The sequence below is a fragment of the Podarcis tiliguerta genome, assembly GCF_965153285.1.
Source record: "Podarcis tiliguerta genome assembly, chromosome: 8".
In the NCBI taxonomy this organism is placed as follows: Eukaryota; Metazoa; Chordata; class Lepidosauria; order Squamata; family Lacertidae; genus Podarcis; species Podarcis tiliguerta.
The window spans coordinates 12,009,782-12,028,141 of NC_139541.1; the positions used below are offsets into that span (position 1 = coordinate 12,009,782).

General features: G+C 47.4%; 1 protein-coding gene across 25 annotated transcripts in view; it reads left to right on the forward strand.

Moving 5' to 3' along the window:
- The window catches only part of ARHGEF10L (Rho guanine nucleotide exchange factor 10 like), a 154,708-nt gene that overhangs the window by 80,724 nt on the left and 55,624 nt on the right, over positions 1-18,360 (forward strand). For 15 of the 25 annotated variants that reach the window (XM_083453691.1, XM_083453697.1, XM_083453696.1 and 12 more), the window contains 7 exons: positions 154-299; positions 3,405-3,419; positions 4,148-4,332; positions 6,434-6,549; positions 6,767-6,894; positions 7,961-8,061; positions 14,263-14,384. In XM_083453691.1, coding sequence (XP_083309817.1) covers positions 154-299; positions 3,405-3,419; positions 4,148-4,332; positions 6,434-6,549; positions 6,767-6,894; positions 7,961-8,061; positions 14,263-14,384 — 813 coding nt within the window. The remainder of the gene's footprint in view (positions 1-153; positions 300-3,404; positions 3,420-4,147; positions 4,333-6,433; positions 6,550-6,766; positions 6,895-7,960; positions 8,062-14,262; positions 14,385-18,360) is intronic. The other 10 variants (XM_083453698.1, XM_083453695.1, XM_083453703.1 and 7 more) reach the window with 1 other exon arrangement.

Below are 18,360 nucleotides of genomic sequence, written 5' to 3' on the forward strand. Positions count from 1 at the left end.
TGGACCTAATGGTCAGGGGTCCCTTTACCTTTACCACTGCCCTTCAGGTGGAATAATCTCGAGATCTTGATGGGGTGGCTGAAATGTCCTAAGGTCCCCCAATTGATGGTTTCCTCTCTATCTATCTCTCCCAAAAATGTCCTCCCCCCCCAGCTGTTAAGCTCAGGCCAGCGGCAGCTGCTGCTCTGTGAGACCTTGACGGAGACAGTCTACAGCGACCGCGGCCAGCTCATCAAGTCCAAGGAGCGGAAAGTCTTCCTGCTGAACGACATGCTGGTCTGCACCAACATAAACTTCAAGTGCGTGTCCAGACAATTTCGCGGGGGTGCTTGCGAGAGGTGGAAGGGTCTGAGAGAGAGAGATCGGGGCATAGCTGTCAACTTTTCCCTTTTTTAAAAGGGAAATTCTCTTATTCCGAATAGGATTCCTCACAAGAAAAGGGAAAAGCTGACAGCTATGGATTGGGGCCCGCTGCAAGGGCCTGGGAGGGCTGCTGCGACACAACCCCAGTTTCTGCAGAGTCCGTGTGGGTGGAATCCCAATCAGTTGAATCACGCAGCTGACTCCCCATATGGGAAAACCATCCGATAGGAGTGGTATTCATTATCGCTGGACATCACAGCATGTTTTTAAAAGCATTAAATAAGGGGAAAAAAAACAGGATGAAGTAGTATATTGCCCCTGAGAATGCAGGTGAAACTCGGAACATTAGAATATCGTGGGAAAGTTCATTTATTTCAGTAATTCAACTTAAAAGGTGAAACTAACTACCGTATTTTTCACCCTATAGGACGCACTGTCCCATAAGACGCACCTAGTTTTTTTTTTTGGGGGGGGGGAAATAAAGGGGGAAAATTATTTCCCCCCAGGCACGGGCCTGGGGTGGGGGAAGCCCGAGCTTCCCCCGACCCCAGCCCCCAAACAGGCAGCTCTCTGCAAGCTGTGGGAGCCCAGCGCTGGCTCCCGCTGCTTGCTGAGAGGTCCGCGAAGCCTGGACGCACTGAGCCAGTGAGCGCAGGCTTCAGCATGCAGCCAACTCTCCGCAAGCAGCGGGAGCCCAGCGCTGGGCTCCCACAGCTTGCGGAGAAGTGCACGAAGCCTGCATTCGCCCCATAGGACGCACACACATTTCCCCTTCATTTTTGGAGGGGAAAAAGTGTGTCCTATAGGGCGAAAAATACGGTAATATATGAGATAGACTCATGACATGCAAAGCGAGATATGTCAAGCCTTTATTTGTTACAATTGTGATGATCATGGCGTACAGCTGATGAAAACCCCAAATTAACAATCTCAGAAAATTAGAATAATAAATGAAATCAGCAAAACAAAGATTGCAAATAGAGCAATATTGGACTTCTGAGAAGTAGAAGCATGCATATGTACTCAGTACTTGGTTTGGGCCCCTTATGCATCAATTACGGCCTCAATGCGGCGTGGCATGGATTAGTTTCACCTTTTAAGTTGAATTACTGAAATAAACAAACTTTTCCACAATATTCTAATTTTCCGAGTTTCACCTGTATTTCCTCGTCTTCTTTCGCAAAGCCCCAAATCCAGTACTTTTATTCTGTTCTGCTTGTATGCTTTTGAAAACAAATCAAGTAGCCTGGCTTGCTTGAGGAGCTAAACTTAAAAAAAGAAATTGGAAGTTTCTCCTGTGTGCCTTCGCACGCCAACTCTCTGCTTGCTTTAGAAAGGATAGAGCCCACTTTGCCACCTAGAAATGCGTGTTTTGGTTTTTTCTTTCTTTTTCCCACCTGCCAGGAACTAGTGTTAGACGCTGCTAGGGTGACACCTCGCTTCGATGCTTCGAGGTGTGAGGTTTTTTTTGTTTGTGATGCTAGGATGCCTTTGTGTGAGGCAGAGGTGAGGAAAACGGAAAAAAAATCTTCCTTTGCAGAAGTTTGCTCACCTGTATGCTTGATGTTCCGAAGCCTTAACCGGGAATATCGAGAGGAGAAAAGTGGTTAATGCACTCGCCTGCCACTTATTTTATTGGTTGCATTTATATCTCACATTCTCCTCTAAGGAAGGTGGCTTGTGTTTAAAAAGGCCTCCGCATTTTGCTTCCTGTGGGGGGGCGGGCTGCCCTGAGTGGTTTTCTTTTCATATATATATATATATATATATATATATATATATTGTCTGATGTAAGAGAGTCAAACAATGATACGACATTTCGTAGACATCTAAAGGCAGCCCTGTTTCGGGGAGTTTTTATTGTTCGATGTTTTGTTTTGTCCTTTTTATATTCTGTTGGAAGATGCCTAGAGCGGCTGTGACAACCTAGTCAGATGGGTGGGGTACAAAGAATAGAGGACTTTTTATTAAGCTGTCCCCCTCCCTCATTCAACCCCCACTACAACCCTAGAAGGAATCAGACCAGAGGCCCCAATGGGAAGTCCACAAGCAGGGGGCAATAGCCCATAGCTGTCAATTTACAGATTTGAAAATAAGGGACCATCAGCCTCAAAAATAAGGGATCAGCAGCCAAAATAAGGGATATTGCTTAGCTTATACATAAATCCAGCACTGATGGAGCCATGCTGCTTTTGCTGCGACTGACTGTGTTTTGCAGGGGGTTGGACTAGATGATCCTACGCCTCCGGCTTCCCCTGGCAGCGCGGTGGAAGTCTCGCAAGAGAGGGGCTGCCTGCCTGCCCGCTGCCACCCGTCTCCTCATGACACGCGCCTTAGGGGAAAAAGGGAGAGACGGAGACACAGCAGCTCGTGCACGCTCTCTCTCGCGTGGCGGAGGACCCCGTGCCGCTGCTTCCCTCCCGAGCCGGGCGAGCATGAAACCCAGGAAATTTAAGGGACATCATCAATAAGGGACAGCAGTGGGACAAGGGCCTGGGATAAGGGAGTTTCCCGCCAAATAAGGGACGGTTGACAGCTATGCAATAGCCCCCTCTTCTTCGGCACACTTCGCTTGGTTGTGCGGCTGTGAGATTTCATTTCATTTCCATTTCACTTTTAGTTTGTACACTGCCTTTCTAAATTACTGTACACAAGGTGGTTTGCAAGCTGAAGAAATTACAAAGTTTGAATGCTTTATAACAATCTGATCAAATACGAAAAAGGTCGTAATAAGAGCAAGCAGCATATCAAATAAAGTAACGTCCAAGAATCCATTAGAAAACAACAGTACACAATATCAGCAAATAATAAACGGAAATTCTCCCTTAACAATTGCAATAAACAATTTCTAATCAATAAAAAAAAATCAGCAAGTCCCACGGAGCATAAAATAACACGATACAAACTGAGAAGCAAAGACACGCAACTTAGCATTTTTTATTTAAAAAAATATCCCTGAACTCCTCTGGGTTTCTCTGAGTTTTCCCTGGGGTTTCCGAGATTCCAACAATGACTGCTCCTTTGATCTTTCTCTTCCACAGGCCGATTAACTCCAGGTAAGGCAAGGTTTGGGTGGTTTGCCTCATATTTTATCAGGGGCACAATTTTTGGCATGCTGGTGATGGATTGTAGTGGGCTTTCGGTTGCTTCTGCCTGCTTAGTGTTGGTATTGGTATTGGTATCACAAATATCTGAAAAATCAGCTTTATCATCTCACGCCATATGGCATGGGATATGACATCCCACGCCAGCTTTGGTTTGGCTGGGTTTTTGTGTGTTAGCCTCACAAACTGCTGTTTGAATTTGAGAACCAAAGTACCACTGTACTCTCCCCTCCTGCGGCGTTGTGTTCAGAAGCATCACTGCCTCCGGTTGTGTTGGCAGAGCATAGCTGTCATGCCCTCTCCTTCGCAAATTTCTCTTTTTAAGGCGTCCAAGCTGGTGGCTGTTACTGCCTCTCATGGTAGGGCATCAGAAGAGCCTGGTTGGCTGGATTAGACCCTGCAGTCCAACCTCCTGTTCTCCCAGTGGCCAACCAGATGGGATATTTGCAAGTGGGACCCAAACACAACTGCCCCCTTTCCTTTCTGTGGCTTCCAGCAACCGGTGTTCAGAAGCGTGGTGGTTCTCTTGAGCATGTTGCGATGGGTTTTTAAGCTTGGCTGAGCTTGGGATTGAGTAGCACCCCTCTCCTGCACGGCTGGACTGGATAAAAAACCTTCTTCCTCGACAATTATTTTTCTGTAAAACTGGATTCCCCTCTCCCGCCCTCCTCTCCTTGCAGGGGGCAGCTGGAAATCAGCACCCTGGTTCCCCTCGGCCCCAAGTACATCGTGAAATGGAACGCCGCCCTGCCGCAGGTCCAGGTGGTGGAAGTCGGGCAGGAGAGCAGCGCCCACGAGAAGGACAACGTGGTCATCCCCAATCTTGGGCTGAAGAAGCACATGCCAAGCAGCCAGTCCTCACACAGTGAGTAGGCGCTTTTGCTTCCGATCGAACCAGTTTTGGAATGCGATCCAAATCTTTTTTTTAATATAAAAAAAATTATTAGTACTTTTACATAAAGAGAAAGAAAGAAGAAAGAACAATACAAAAGTACAGAAAATAATACAAAATCAAAAGAAATACAAATAAAAACAATTCCATTTTCATAGAGTTCCTTGCATTTACTTATTTCCCAGACTTCCTCACACCTCCCCTCACTGTATTCCAAGTTAAAAATTTAATCAGCAAATCCCTTCCCTCTATCTTATCTTAATCTTATCCAAATTTTTCATACTTAACCGCATTGTTGCTATTAACCCATTAGCCTCCATCCGATGTCATTCTAACATTCATTAATCTTATAGTATTTCTGTAAATAGTCTTTAAATTTCTTCCAATCTTCATCCACCGTCTCTTCTCCCTGGTCTCGGATTCTGCCAGTCATTGCTGCCAGTTCCATATAGCCCATCACTTTCATCTGCCATTCTTCCAGAGTGGGTAAATCTTGTGTCTTCCAATACTGCGCAATAAGTATTCTTGCTGCTGTAGTAGCATACATAAAGAAAGTTCTATCCTTCTTTGGCACCAATTGGCCGACCAGAATGCGATCCAAATCTGTCACTTCAGGGGTGCCCAATTTTTCCCCCAAGAGGGGCCAGATTTGATGAAATGAACTTGTGAGGGCTGACCAAAGTTGTTGAGCTGGAACACAAAAAGGAGACTTTTGAGGGCGCCCGAAACTCTTCGCTGCTCTTTTTCCTCCGGTTAATGAGGAGATTAAAGGGTAGGAGGTGCTCAGAGCGGCTGCTTGCAATGTCACTTGTCGTTGGGTTGGGGCTATTTTTCCTCCTTCCTTCTGTGTTTGGACCTGCTCCATTTCAGACACTTAAGAGATGTGACCCATCCCAGTTTAGGGAAATTTTTAATGACTGATTTATTAATGTATTTTTAACCTTCTGTTGGAAGCCACCCAGATGGGCGGGGTAGAAATAAATTATTATTGTTGTTGTTATTATTTATATAAGGGACCACCTCTCCTGGTATGCCTCGTGGAGGACCTTAAGGTCCACAAATAACAACACTTTGGAGGTCCCGAGCCGCAAGGTGGTTAGATTGGTCTCAACTCGGGCCAGGGCCTTTTCAGTACTGGCCCCGACTTGGTGGAACGCTCTGTCACAAGAGACCAGGGCCCTGTGGGACTTGACATCTTTCTGCAGGGCCTGCAAGACAGAGCTGTTCCACCTGGCCTTTGGTTTGGACTCAGTCTGACCCTTACGTTTCCCTCCTCTTATGGTTTTGATCTATCGGCTACTTTTAAAATGAGGCTGCATTTTAAATTGCATTTTAACATGTATTTTAAATTGGGGTTTTTTCCTATTATGTTTTTATTGTAATTTTACTGGTGTTAGCTGCCCTGAGCCTGGCTCTGGCCAGGGAGGGTAGGGTATAAATTAAAAAAAAATATTTAAAAACTGCCACATGGGCCAGATTCAACCAGCCGGGGAGCTGAATTAGGCCCCCAGAACAGACTTTGGACCTGCCTGCTTCAGGTCCACAGCAATTGGGGAAAAAATAAAAATAAAATAGTGACGTCCCAGCTGTCTCCTCAGAAATCAACGTCCTTCATAAGTACCCAGGGCTCACAAGGCAATTCTATACCTCCTTGCAACATATAATGTTGCTAGATTCTGCACATCCAAATTAACTTGATTTTCTCATTTATTCATCTACTTTAAACATATACTCTTATAAAACTGCAGATGATTACAACAATCCTGCCAGTGTTCTTATCTGTTTAAATTTTATTTTATTTTTGCAAATATTCCATAAACCGTTTCTATTCCTTTGAGGTTTTTCGCAAACCATGTAGCGTATAAATGAATGAATGTAAATTCTGTAGATTTATATAAAATGGGCTTGTTACGGCAGGATGTTTTCAGAGAGAAAAATGCAACGGCGTTTGGGTTCTCCTTTTTTTTAATCGACTGGCTTCTAGTGTTTAGCTGTGGACATGGCTTCCTTTGGGCTGCTGACGTCATTGTGTCGTTTGTCCTTGTGGTTTCTCCCTGTCCCTTCTTACCACCAGATAAAGTGTACCTGGGTCCTCCTCGCCTGTTTCAGGAGCTACAAGATCTCCAGAAAGACCTGGCTGTGGTGGAACAGATCACTCTGCTCATCAGCACCCTTCATGGTACATACCAGGTGAGCCGTGTGAGGGTTTGTTTTAATAACCCTTCAACATAAGGTCCCAGGGCGGGTTACGACAATTAAAACACAGCATTAGGATTAAACGACAATGCACAATATTGATGATGATGATGATGACCAAACTGCGGGAGGCAGTGGAAGGCAGGAGTGCCTGACATGCTCTGGTCCATAGGGTCCTCTTTTCTTTAATTTTCCCCTCTCTGGTTCCTAGAATCTAAACATGACTGTCGCTCAGGACTGGTGCTTAGCTCTGCAGAGGCTGATGCGGGTGAAAGAGGAAGAGATCCATTCTGCAAACAAGTGCCGCCTCCGTCTCCTACTCCCAGGGAAGCCAGACAAGTGGGTTATTCGACCTTCAGCTATTTATTTGCTTTTTTTATTAAAATGCCCCAGGCACTGGTTGTGGCTGATGGTGCACTCTAAGCCTTTGACTCCAACTCCATTAAAGGTAAAGGGACCCCCGACCATTAGGTCCAGTCGTGGCCGACTCTGGGGTTGCGGCGCTCATCTCGCTTTATTGGCCGAGGGAGCCGGCGTACAGCTTCCGGGTCATGTGGCCAGCATGACTAAGCCGCTTCTGGAGAACCAGAGCAGCGCACGGAAACGCCGTTTACCTTCCCGCCGGAGCGGTACCTATTTATCTACTTGCACTTTGACGTGCTTTCGAACTGCTAGGTTGGCAGGAGCAGGGACCGAGCAACAGGAGCTCACCCAGTCATGGGGATTCGAACCACCGACCTTCTGATTGGCAAGTCCTAGGCTCAGTGGTTTAACCCACAGCGCCACCTGCATCCCTTCCAACTCCATTAGCCCACTTTAAAACACAAAGTGCCATGCCGACTTTTGAGTTACACAGGATTCTTCATCAAGCTGGATGCCCTCTAGATATTACTGGAGTCCAACAACACCTCCCTTTTCTACATCCAGGTTTAACAGGCAAAGGAGGATGCAGAATCAATTGTCTCCAGCAAATACATGCTCCCTACTTTTTTAAAAAAATATCTTTATTAATTTAAAAGAAATTTCTGAAAAACAGACGTACATACAAGGAAACAAACATACAACCAATCAAACAAACAAATAATAGAAAAATCAAACAAACTACCACACTATAAGATATAAGAAGATTAATATACAGTAATTATCATCACATATATTCCTGGTATTGAACTCAATTATAAAATTTATAGAAAAGAAATTTAAAACTGACTTCCAATTAATCTCACTGTGCTTTGTCTATTGGCAGAATTAGACTGATCCCTGTATTGTATAAATATAATTTGTAGGGAGTTAAAAGGAATGATATAAGAAATATGTAACTGTGTGGTATAAAGTAATGGTTAGACAAAATACACGCTCTCTAATCCTTTTTTTCTTTCCCTTTCTGGACTCTTTCCCACCTCAGGTCTGGGCGCCCTGTCAATGTCATGGTAGTCTTCATCACCCCCAACCCCCTCAGCAAGATCTCCTGGGTCAACCGCTTGCATTTGGCCAAAATTGCTCTGCGTGAGTAACTTCATTTTTAAAAAATATTTGCCGGATCAGCTGGTATTTTGACAATGTGCTATGCAGGCTTCCAGGTTACACCGGACTCTACTTTAGGATGTTTTTAAGGAGGGAAGAAAGAAATCGAGTGAGAAAACAAATGTTTTGAGCAAAACTTTGCTTAGCAAGGGAATGTGAGAGATTTGACATCTTCTTGTTGGTTGGTTGATTTTTTTCCATGGATTGTGGGCTGCCTTTTAGGGTCAGATAAAAGGTTTTTTTTATTATAGCAAGGCCAGCATCCACAAACGCCCCTAGGAGGCTCACAAGGAGATTGTGAAAGCCCTGTTCATAGCTGTCAACTGTCCCTTATTTGGCGGGAAACTCCCTTATCCCAGTGCCGTGTCCCGCTGCTGTCCCTTATTGATGATGTCCCGTAAATTTCCCGGGTTTCAAAGGAAGTAGGTCCTCTCCCTCCCTCCCTGAGTCCGACTCGGCCTCTCCAACCCTTCTCTTCGCCAGCGGTGGCAGCAACAACTATACCCCGCAGCTGTGCGCTGCTCTGTCTCCCCCCCAAGCCCAGACCCCCCCAGGCAACAGTCTTCCCCTGGCCCGAGCCCCCTTGTCTTCCTCCTCTTCCTCTTCGTTGTCTCCGCCTCCTTTCTCCAGCGGCAACAGAGGCAGCGGCAGCAGCAAAAGCGCCGCTGCCGCCGCCCCCTGGCCCAAACACATCACCCCGCCAGTTTCCAGGATCCTCGAGTCCCTTCCCGTCAGGGAACGGCGGCGGCTCAGTGAGAATCCCCCCCTCCGCCTCCTCTCTCCTCTCAGCGACAGGAACAAACCAAGCCTGCCCTGAGTGTGCGGGGGGGGTGTGTTTTGCAATCTCAGCCCCCCGCTCCCCCTTCTCCTCCCTCCCATCTAACGCAGCCGCGCAAGCTGTCCTCTTCCTCTCTCCCTCCCTAGGAAGTGTGGTGGGGAGAGATGAGTGAGCGGGGAAGAAGCGAGAAGCGGAGGGCATGGCGAAAGGAAGGCTTGCGGGGAATGGGGGGAGCTGGCCAGCCCCCACTTCATGCTGGTCACATCATGGGAACCACTGCTTGAGGCTTCGTTTGGGTGCTGGTTGCCTAAAATCCCTTATTTTGGCTGCTGGTCCCTTATTTTTGAGGCTGCTGGTCCCTTATTTTCAAATCTGTAAGTCAACAGCTATGGCCCTGTTGCTTCTGTCATTTGGTGATTCACTATCCAAAGGTAGATAGCCTCTGAGCATCATGTCTTAATAGCCATTTATGGATGTGGAGGTGGCCGCAGTGGTACCCACTGGAGACTAGTGGGGATGAAGGCAGAGAGACCAAAAAGTGGGTGGAGACGGTGATTGGCTGAGCCAGAGCCAATGAGAAGCAGCGCTGACCGCCCCCCCCCCAATGGGGCTGTTTGGTTGTTGGTTTGTTGATTGCATTTCTAATCCCCTTTCCTTCAAGGAGATCAGAGCAGTGTACGTAACTCTCCCTCCTGTCATTTAGTCCCCTGCAACAACCCTGTTTGGAAGGTTAGGCTGCGAGGCCATCCAGCAAGCTTTGTGGCTTAGTGGGGAGACTTTCCCAGGCCCTAGTCCAGAACTCTAACCACTACACCACACTGTTGTTATCAGAAGGCAGGCAGATGGAGGCTGGCTGAGAGCAAAGCCGGTCTGATGGGGTGATGCCCCGCTTGCCCGAAATGGACCAGCCACTTCTGAGCTCCAGAGAAACGGAAAGAAGTATTCGGGGGCAGCCTGATTCCCTGTGGAAGTGAGTTCCGTAAGTGTGGGGCTACCACTAAAAAGGCCTCATTTGATCTGCAGTTCACCATGGGCCTCTGCTAGATAGACTTCTCACTCCCCCCCCCAAATGACTTGTGCCTACACCCACTGTCTTACAGTGGGGATAGGCAATCTTGTTCCACACTTTGTGAGAAGAAAAGCTTTGATTTCTGCATTAAAGTGGGTTGGGCTAGATGACCCTTGGGGCCTCTTGCAACTCTGCAGTTCTATGGTTATTTAGTCTGTCTACCCTTTTTTTGCCTGTGTCCCCCCCGAAAAAAGAAACAGCACCTGCCTGTTTTCATATATTCATAAATTTCAGGTGTGTGTCAATCTTTGGGGAGTTTGTTATGAGGTTCCCCTTCCCGCATCTAATTAGCTGCCTTTCGCATTGTGTTTTTGATTTTTCTGTAATTAAAGATCCCAGCCGCCACTCCCAGAGTTTCCCAGCGAAGGAGAAAATAAATTATACTGTTTTTGTCCCCCGTGAACGTCAGGAGTATAAACTAAATTTTCAGGAAGGAAAGACAGACACTTGAGTGTCTGGGATGTTTTTCTCCTTCTAACCTGATAATATTTCCCATCTATTGGTTTTAAGCAGTTGGTCCCTTAAGCAGTTGCCGTATTAAGCGGTTGGTCCCTTACCTTTCTCGCCCTGATTTGGCCAAAGTGATCCATGCGATGGTCGCCTCCAGGCTTGATTACTGTGATACGCTCTACGCAGGGCTGCCCTTGAAGCTGACCCAGAAACTCCAGCGGGTGCAGAATGCTGCGGCAAGTCTCCTTGCCACGGGATCACATTCATCCAGTGCTTTACCAGCTGCACTGGCTCCCGGTGGTGTACAGGATCAGGTTTAAGGGACTGGTTTTGACCTTTAAAGCCCTATGTGGCCTAGGACCCGCATACCTTTGGGACTGCCTCTCCTGGTATGCCCTGTGGAGATCCACAAATGACAACACTTTGGAAGTCCCAAGTCGCAAGGGTGGTTAGATTGGTCTCAACTAGAGCCAGGGCCTTTTCAGTACTGGCCCCGACTTGGTGGAACGCTCTGTCACAAGGGACTAGGGCCCTGCAGGACTTGACTTCTTGGTGTTCCACCAAGTCGGGGCCAATACTAAATAGGTCCTGGCTCTAGTTGAGACCAACCTAACCACCTTGTGACTTGGGACATCCAAAAATGTTGTCATTTGTGGACCTTAAGGTCCTCCGTGGGGCATACCAGGCGAGGCGGTCCGGTATATAATTAATAATAATAATAATTTATTTCTACCCCGCCTATCTGGGCGGTTTCCAACAGAAGGTTAAAAATACATTAATAAATCAGTCATTAAAAACTTCCCTAAACAGAGATGGGTGACATCTCTTAAGTGCCTGAAACAGAGCCGGTCCCATTACAGAAGGAAGGAGGAAAAATAGCCCCAACCCAAAGACGAGTGACATTGCAAGGTCGTCCTTCCGAGCAGCCGCTCTGAGCACCTCCTGCCCTTTAATCTCCTCATTAACCGGAGGAAAAAGAGCAGCGAAGAGTTTCGGGCGCCCTCAAAAGTCTCCTTTTTGCGTTCCAGCTTCCTCCGAGCTCCCTCAGGATGCTCTTATCACCGTTCCCTATTGAACTCGAGCAAAACTGCTGCAGCAAGAAAGTCTCTCTCCCCCTCGCCTTATTTTTAAATGGAAGAGAGAAAGGTTTGGCTGGGGGGGGGGGGGCTGCAAAGAGAGAGAAATTCATTTGAAAAGCTTATTTGAATTCCCGTCTTCCCGCAGGCACTGATGATTTGATTTCCTTGGTTTTATATATATATAAAAGCAGTTTGTTGGCCTATTTTAATCTGAAATGCCTGGGGGGAAATGACTGCAGTCTCCACTTAAAAATAAGATGTGTGTGTGTGTGTGTTTCTTTTTTAAACGTGGAGGAGCGTTGACTTTATTTTCTTGCAGCTGCTTTTCTTTCCCCCATAGCTGCTGAGGGTAATGCAGAGGGTGCTGCCTTTTGTTGTTGTTTAGTCGTTTAGTTGTGTCCGACTCTCCGTGACCCCATGGACCAGAGCATGCCAGGCACTCCTGTCTTCCACTGCCTCCCGCAGTTTAGTCAAACTCATGCTGGTAGCTTCGAAAACACTGTCCAACCATCTCTTCCTCTGTCGTCCCCTTCTCCTTGTGCCCTCAGTCTTTCCCAACATCAGGGTCTTTTCCAGGGAGTCTTCTCTTCTCATGAGGTGGCCAAATTATTGGAGCCTCAGCTTCAGGATCTGTCCTTCCAGTGAGCACTCAGGGCTGATTTCCTTCAGAATGGATAGGTTTGATCTTCTTGCAGCCCATGGGACTCTCAAGAGTCTCCTCCAGCACCACAATTCAAAAGCATCAATTCTTCGGCGATCAGCCTTCTTTATGGTCCAGCTCTCACTTCCATACATCACTACTGGGAAAACCATAGCTTTTACTATACGGACCTTTGTCTGCAAGGTGATGTCTCTTCTTTTTAAGATGCTGTCTAGGTTTGCCATCCCTTTTCTCCCAAGAAGCAGGCGTCTTTTAATTTTGTGACTGCTGTCACCATCTGCAGTGATCATGGAGCCCAAGAAAGTAAAATCTCTCACTGCCTCCATTTCCCCCCTTCTATTTGCCTTAGGATCCTAGAATTGTAGAGTTCAAAGGAACCTCAAGAGTCATCTATCCCAACCTCTTGCAATGCAGGAATCTCCACTAAAGCATCCATGACATATGGCCTTCCAACCTCTGCTTTAAAACCTCTTGAAGGGAGAAAGCAGCAGGGGGAAGGACCTCTGAAGGTTTTCAGCATGCAAACAAAGGCATCCCCACAAGGAGACTTCAGACCGTTAATTTGGCATCTATCCTCCCTGTACCCCCAAAAAACCACAACATTGTGCTTTGGGGTACAGATTTGTTGTAAAGTAGGACATTCCGGGGGATCCTGTGGAGAGACAAAACCACCTGTGGGGCCCCAGATGTTGTTGAACTACAACTCCCATCACCCCTAGCTAGCAAGGCCAGAGCTCAGGGATGATGGGAGTTGTAGTCCAACAACATCTAGGGACCCGCAGGTTGAGAACTGCTCAGAATGGCCCCTGATTCCACCTTCTGTGCGACAATCCTTCGCTGTCCAAAGTTGGCACAATGAGTAGAGCTTGCCCTCTGTCTTGCTTGCCAGGCTCTGGGATGCTCTTGTGTGGGTTACAGAATGGTCCTGGGAAACTCCCGCAAGTCTCCAGAGCATGGGTGGGCAAACTAAGGCCCGGGGGGCCGGATCTGGCCCAATCGCCTTCTAAATCCGGCCCACGAACGGTCCGGAAATCAGCGTGTTTTTACATGAGTAGAATGTGTCCTTTTACAGTGGTACCTCGGGTTACATACGCTTCAGGTTACATACGCTTAAGATTACAGACTCCGCTAACCCAGAAATAGTACCTCGGGTTAAGAACTTTGCTTCAGGATGAGAACAGAAATCGTGCTCTGGTGGTGCAGCAGCAGCGAGAGGCCCCATTAACTAAAGTGGTGCTTCAGGTTAAGAACAGTTTCAGGTTAAGAATGGACCTCCAGAACGAATTAAGTTCTTAACCTGAGGTACCACTGTATTTAAAATGCACCTCTGGGGTATTTGTGGGGCCTGCCTGGTGTTTTTACATGAGTAGAATGTGTGCTTTTGTTTGAAATGCATCTCTGGGTTATTTATGGGGCATAGGAATTCGTTCAATTCCCCCCCCCTCCAAAATATAGTCTGACTCCCCACAAGGTCTGAGGGACAGTGGACTGGCTCCCTGCTGAAAAAGTTTGCTGACCCCTGCTCCAGAGCCCTATAGGCAAGGCTCTCTCACAGCCTTAAAAAAAGGGTATCTGTTTTTCAGCGCCCCATTCGAAACCATGATTGCGTACGTAAAATCTGCCCACGTTTTGTGAGCCCACTGTCCCCGCCAGCCTGGGCCAGGTGATACCTGGTTTTCAACATTGCAATATACCACCAGCTAAACATTGCAATGTACCGAAATACCACGGTGTCTGAAAAAAGGATGGAACTATGTAGAGGCGAATACTGGGGCTGGGCGATATTTGGTTTTCAACATAGAGATATATCCTTGTGAAATAAGGATGGAGATGTTTTTAAACTTCATGAGATATCACCAACCAAACATTGCGACATACCGATATATTGTGATATATCGATACATCATGGTATATGTCTGAAATAAGGATGGAACCATCTAGAGGTGAACACTGGGCTGGGTGATAGCTGGTTTTCAACATCGTGATATATCACCAGCTAAACATCATGATATTCATCTCTTCACCATCCCCTCTGTTCATCCATTTCAAACCCCTCTATTGTCTCCCACACGGATGGCTTCACCAGTGGCTGTTTCTCCTGAGCCCAGAAGGATGTGTGACTCACATTCCCTCTCTTCTCTTGCAGGCGAGGAAAACCAGCCTGGCTGGCTGTGCCCGGAAGAGGACAAGAAGTGCAAAGCCCCCTTCTGGTGCCCCATTTTGGTCTCCCGCATGCCTGCCTTCTCTTCCAGAGCTCTGGACCTTCAGGTAAGACAGACCCACACCCTGCCCCGATGGGGCCTAAAGGACATTATGGGCCAGAAGGAGTGTGGGTTAAATGGCTGCCCTCTGCTGGTTTAGTGGCCTGGTTCATCCAAGCATAGTGCTGTCTGCACTGGCTTCCAGCGGTTGCCCAGGATTTCGGGCAAAGAAGGTTCTCACTCCTAGCTAGAGATGCTGCTAGGGGATTTTTGCATGCAGAGCAAGAACTCAGCCACTAAGCTACTAGGGTTGAGCGATATCTCGATATATGCCCCATACCGGTCTGAAGTGCATATTGTAATAGTGGTTCCATAATTTTTGACCTGGCAATATATTGCAAATCATGATTTGTGTTTGTGTCCTATGCAAAAATCACAATATTGGGGAAACTATGAAGCCAGTCAATGCCTCTACTGTACATAGCTCCATCCTTATTTCAGACATTGTGATATATCGGTGTATCGCGAAGTTTTAGCTGGTTGAAAACCAGATACCGTCCGGCCCTAGAAGCTACTTGTTGTTGTTATTTAGTCGCTTAGTCGTGTCCGACTCTTCGTGACCCCATGGACCAGAGCACGCCAGGCACTCCTGTCTTCCACTGCCTCCCGCAGTTTGGTCAAACTCATGCTGGTAGCTTCAAGAACACTGTCCAACCATCTTGTCCTCTGTCGTCCCCTTCTCCTTGTGCCCTCCATCTTTCCCAGCATCAGGGTTTTTTTCCCAAGGAGTCTTCTCTTCTCATGAGGTGGCCAAAGTATTGGAGCCTCAGCTTCACGATCTGTCCTTCCAGTGAGCACTCAGGGCTGATTTCCTTCAGAATGGATACGTTTGATCTTCTTGCAGTCCATGGGACTCTCAAGAGTCTCCTCCAGCAGCATAATTCAAAAGCATCAATTCTTCGGCGATCAGCCTTCTTTATGGTCCAGCTCTCACTTCCATACATTACTACTGGGAAAACCATAGCTTTTACTATACGGACCTACAAAGCTACTGTCGCTCCCCAAATATAAAGTGAGTTTCTAGTCCTCAGGGTTCTGGATAGGAAGACATCTTCTACAGAGTCAGACCTTTGGTCCCCAGGGTTTCAGGCACGGATCAAGGACCACTGAGCTATGCTCAGTGTTCATCTTAAAATAAAACAAGTCCTCTGAGTTTAAATAGGATGCTTCCTTATCTGAGTCAGATCCTTGGGCCCCAGTACTATCTGTGAAGATGCTGCCAGCAGGGATTGGACATGCAAGCAGAGCAAGCGCTCAGCCCCTGAACCACCCCGTCACAAAGCTCAGCAATAGAGAATGTGACTGACAATGCTTCTTCTTCTTCTTTGGCGATCAATCGTAGCCGAGTAAGATTGTCTTTCATAAACACAGTTTTAACAGTGAGTCCGTAAGTGACCATGGAGGCCAATTCTGGATTCACACGTCCTTTCACGGTGGGGACATAGGTTTCCGGGCAGGAGTTGATCACGGTGAGGGTTTGCCAAGCGTGCCTTCCTCTTAGCACGTTTCTCCCTTTCGTCCTGAGTCTGAGCGTCTTCAAAACCCATGACACCTTTGCTAAAGGCTGTTTTCCAATTGGAGCCCTCGCAGGCCAGTGTTTCCCAGTTGTCTTATATTCCCCAGTGTTTATATTCCTTTTTTTTTTAAATTCTAGATATAGGTAGGTAGCTGTGTTGGTCTGCCGTAATCGAAACAAACAAACAAAAATTCCTTCCAGTAGAACCTTAGAGACCAACTAAGTTTGTTATTGGTATGAGCTTTCGTGGTATATAGCTTTATTAGAATAGGTCTCTCCATGGTTTTAAGTTTGGTAATAAGCTGTAAACTTAAAACCATGGAGAGACCTGGTCTGAATAGAGACATTGGATTCTTATCTCATTATACATGACAAATGGCCATCTCATCCCTTGCTTTTTCCTGTGAGACCAATTGAAGTCATTAACAGTCATCAACTGGTTTACCACACCTATCAGCCAATCACCCATTCCCGCCACTCTTCTGGGTAATACCCCTCCCCACCCTCTCACTATATATAAGGGTCTGGTGACTTTTGTTTCAGTGTATCTGAATAAGTGTGCATGCACACGAAAGCTCATACCAATAACAAACTTAGGTAAAGGTAAAGGGACCCCTGACCATTAGGTCCCGTCGTGGCCGACTCTGGGGTTGCGGCGCTCATCCCGCTTTATTGGCTGAGGGAGCTGGTGTACAGCTTCCGGGTCATGTGGCGAACCAGAGCAGCGCACGGAAATGCCGTTTACATTCCCGCCGGAGCGGTACCTATTTATCTACTTGCACTTTGACGTGCTTTCGAACTGCTGGGTTGGCAGGAGCAGGGACCGAGCAATGGGAGCTCACCCCGTCACGGGGATTCGAACTGCCGACCTTCTAATCAGCAAGCCCTAGGCTCTGTGGTTTAACCCACAGCGCTACCCGCCTCCCCATAACAAACTTAGTTGGTCTCTAAGGTGCTACTGGAAGGATTTTTTTGATTTGCCTTGAGAGAGTCTTTAAATCTCTTTTGTTGACCACCAGCATTACGCTTTCCATTCTTAAGTTGGGAATAGAGCAGTTGCTTTGGAAGACAACAATCAGGCATCCGCACAACATGACCAGTCCAACCAAGTTGATGTTGAAGAATCATTGCTTTGACACTGGTGATCTTCGCTTCTTCCAGTACACTGGTTTTAGTTCGCCTGCCTTCCCAAGTGATGTGTAAAATTTTCCGGCGACGCTGTTGATGGAATCTTTCGAGGCATGCCTGGCATGCAGAAGGCCCCAGGCTCCATCCCCGCTGGCGGCGTCTCCAGGCAGGGCTGGGAAACAGCTTCCTGCCTGAAACCCTGGAGAGCCACCGCTGCTGCCAGTCAATGCAGGCAACATGGAGCTAGATGGAGCAAGGGTCTGACTCCGTAGAAGGCAGCTTCCTCCATTTCCTATGCAGTCAAGCAATCCTTTCCTACGGCGTCTGGCAGAGTAAACCCTTCCGGAGTTCCAGGCGGGGTGTGTGTGTCTGTCTCTGCCCTACCTGGCGATAGAATCAGAATTGTAGAGTTCGAAGTGGTACCCAAGGGTCATCCAGCCCAACCGCCTGCAGTGCTGAAGAATTCCAGACAAGCGGCCACCCAGCATCTGCTTAGAAACCTGCGCTGAAGGAGATGCCGCCACCTTCCGAAGGAGTCTGTCTCACCATCAAACAGCTCTTGCACTCAGAAAATTATTCCTAACGTTTAATCGAACTCCTTTCCCATCGTTTGAACCCGCCGGTTCGGGTCCTCCCCCTGGATGCTGCCTGCGGAATTTGAACCCGGGACCTTGTTTTTGTTCAAAACATGGGCTCTGCTCCCGAACTACCTTCTCTCCTTGCATCCAATAAAGCAATCCTTTCCTCTTTTAAGAACCGGAGGAAATCTGCTTCCCATCGTTAGCGCTGCAGAGGGCTTCTCAATGTCACCCCCTCCCCAAAAAAAATCCAATTAGCAGCAAATGCAGAAGTTTCCTGGCCACTCGTTGCATCCATCTCAACCCCACCCCTCCAGTTCTAGAGGGAACAGCTGTGTGTGTGTGTCAGTGGTGGCTTCTCTGTGTGTGTGTGTTTCTGGTTTTGTGTGTGTGTGTGTTCTCTCTCTCCTGAAGGCCTGGCTGCCGTTTTGTCTAATTAGACCAAATGCCGGGGAGATTTCCTCCGGGGACGGCGAAGAGTCGTCGTCCCCCACCCGCAACGCTTCTCTTTCTTTGCCAAAGCTTTATTCCATCAGGCTGGCTTCAGATTTTACTTCTTTTGATGATCTATGGTTTCAATGCAACCACCCGGCTTGGGGAAAAAAATATGATGAAGGCAAGCAGCTGGAACGGGGGGGTGGGGGGAGGCACGCGTCTGGATACATATATTATGATTAATCCACAAAGCTCCTTTGACTCCAACATGTCCTTTCCTCCTGTACCCTAGAGGATCTGGGACAGCTTAGGGGGCCTTTAAAAAA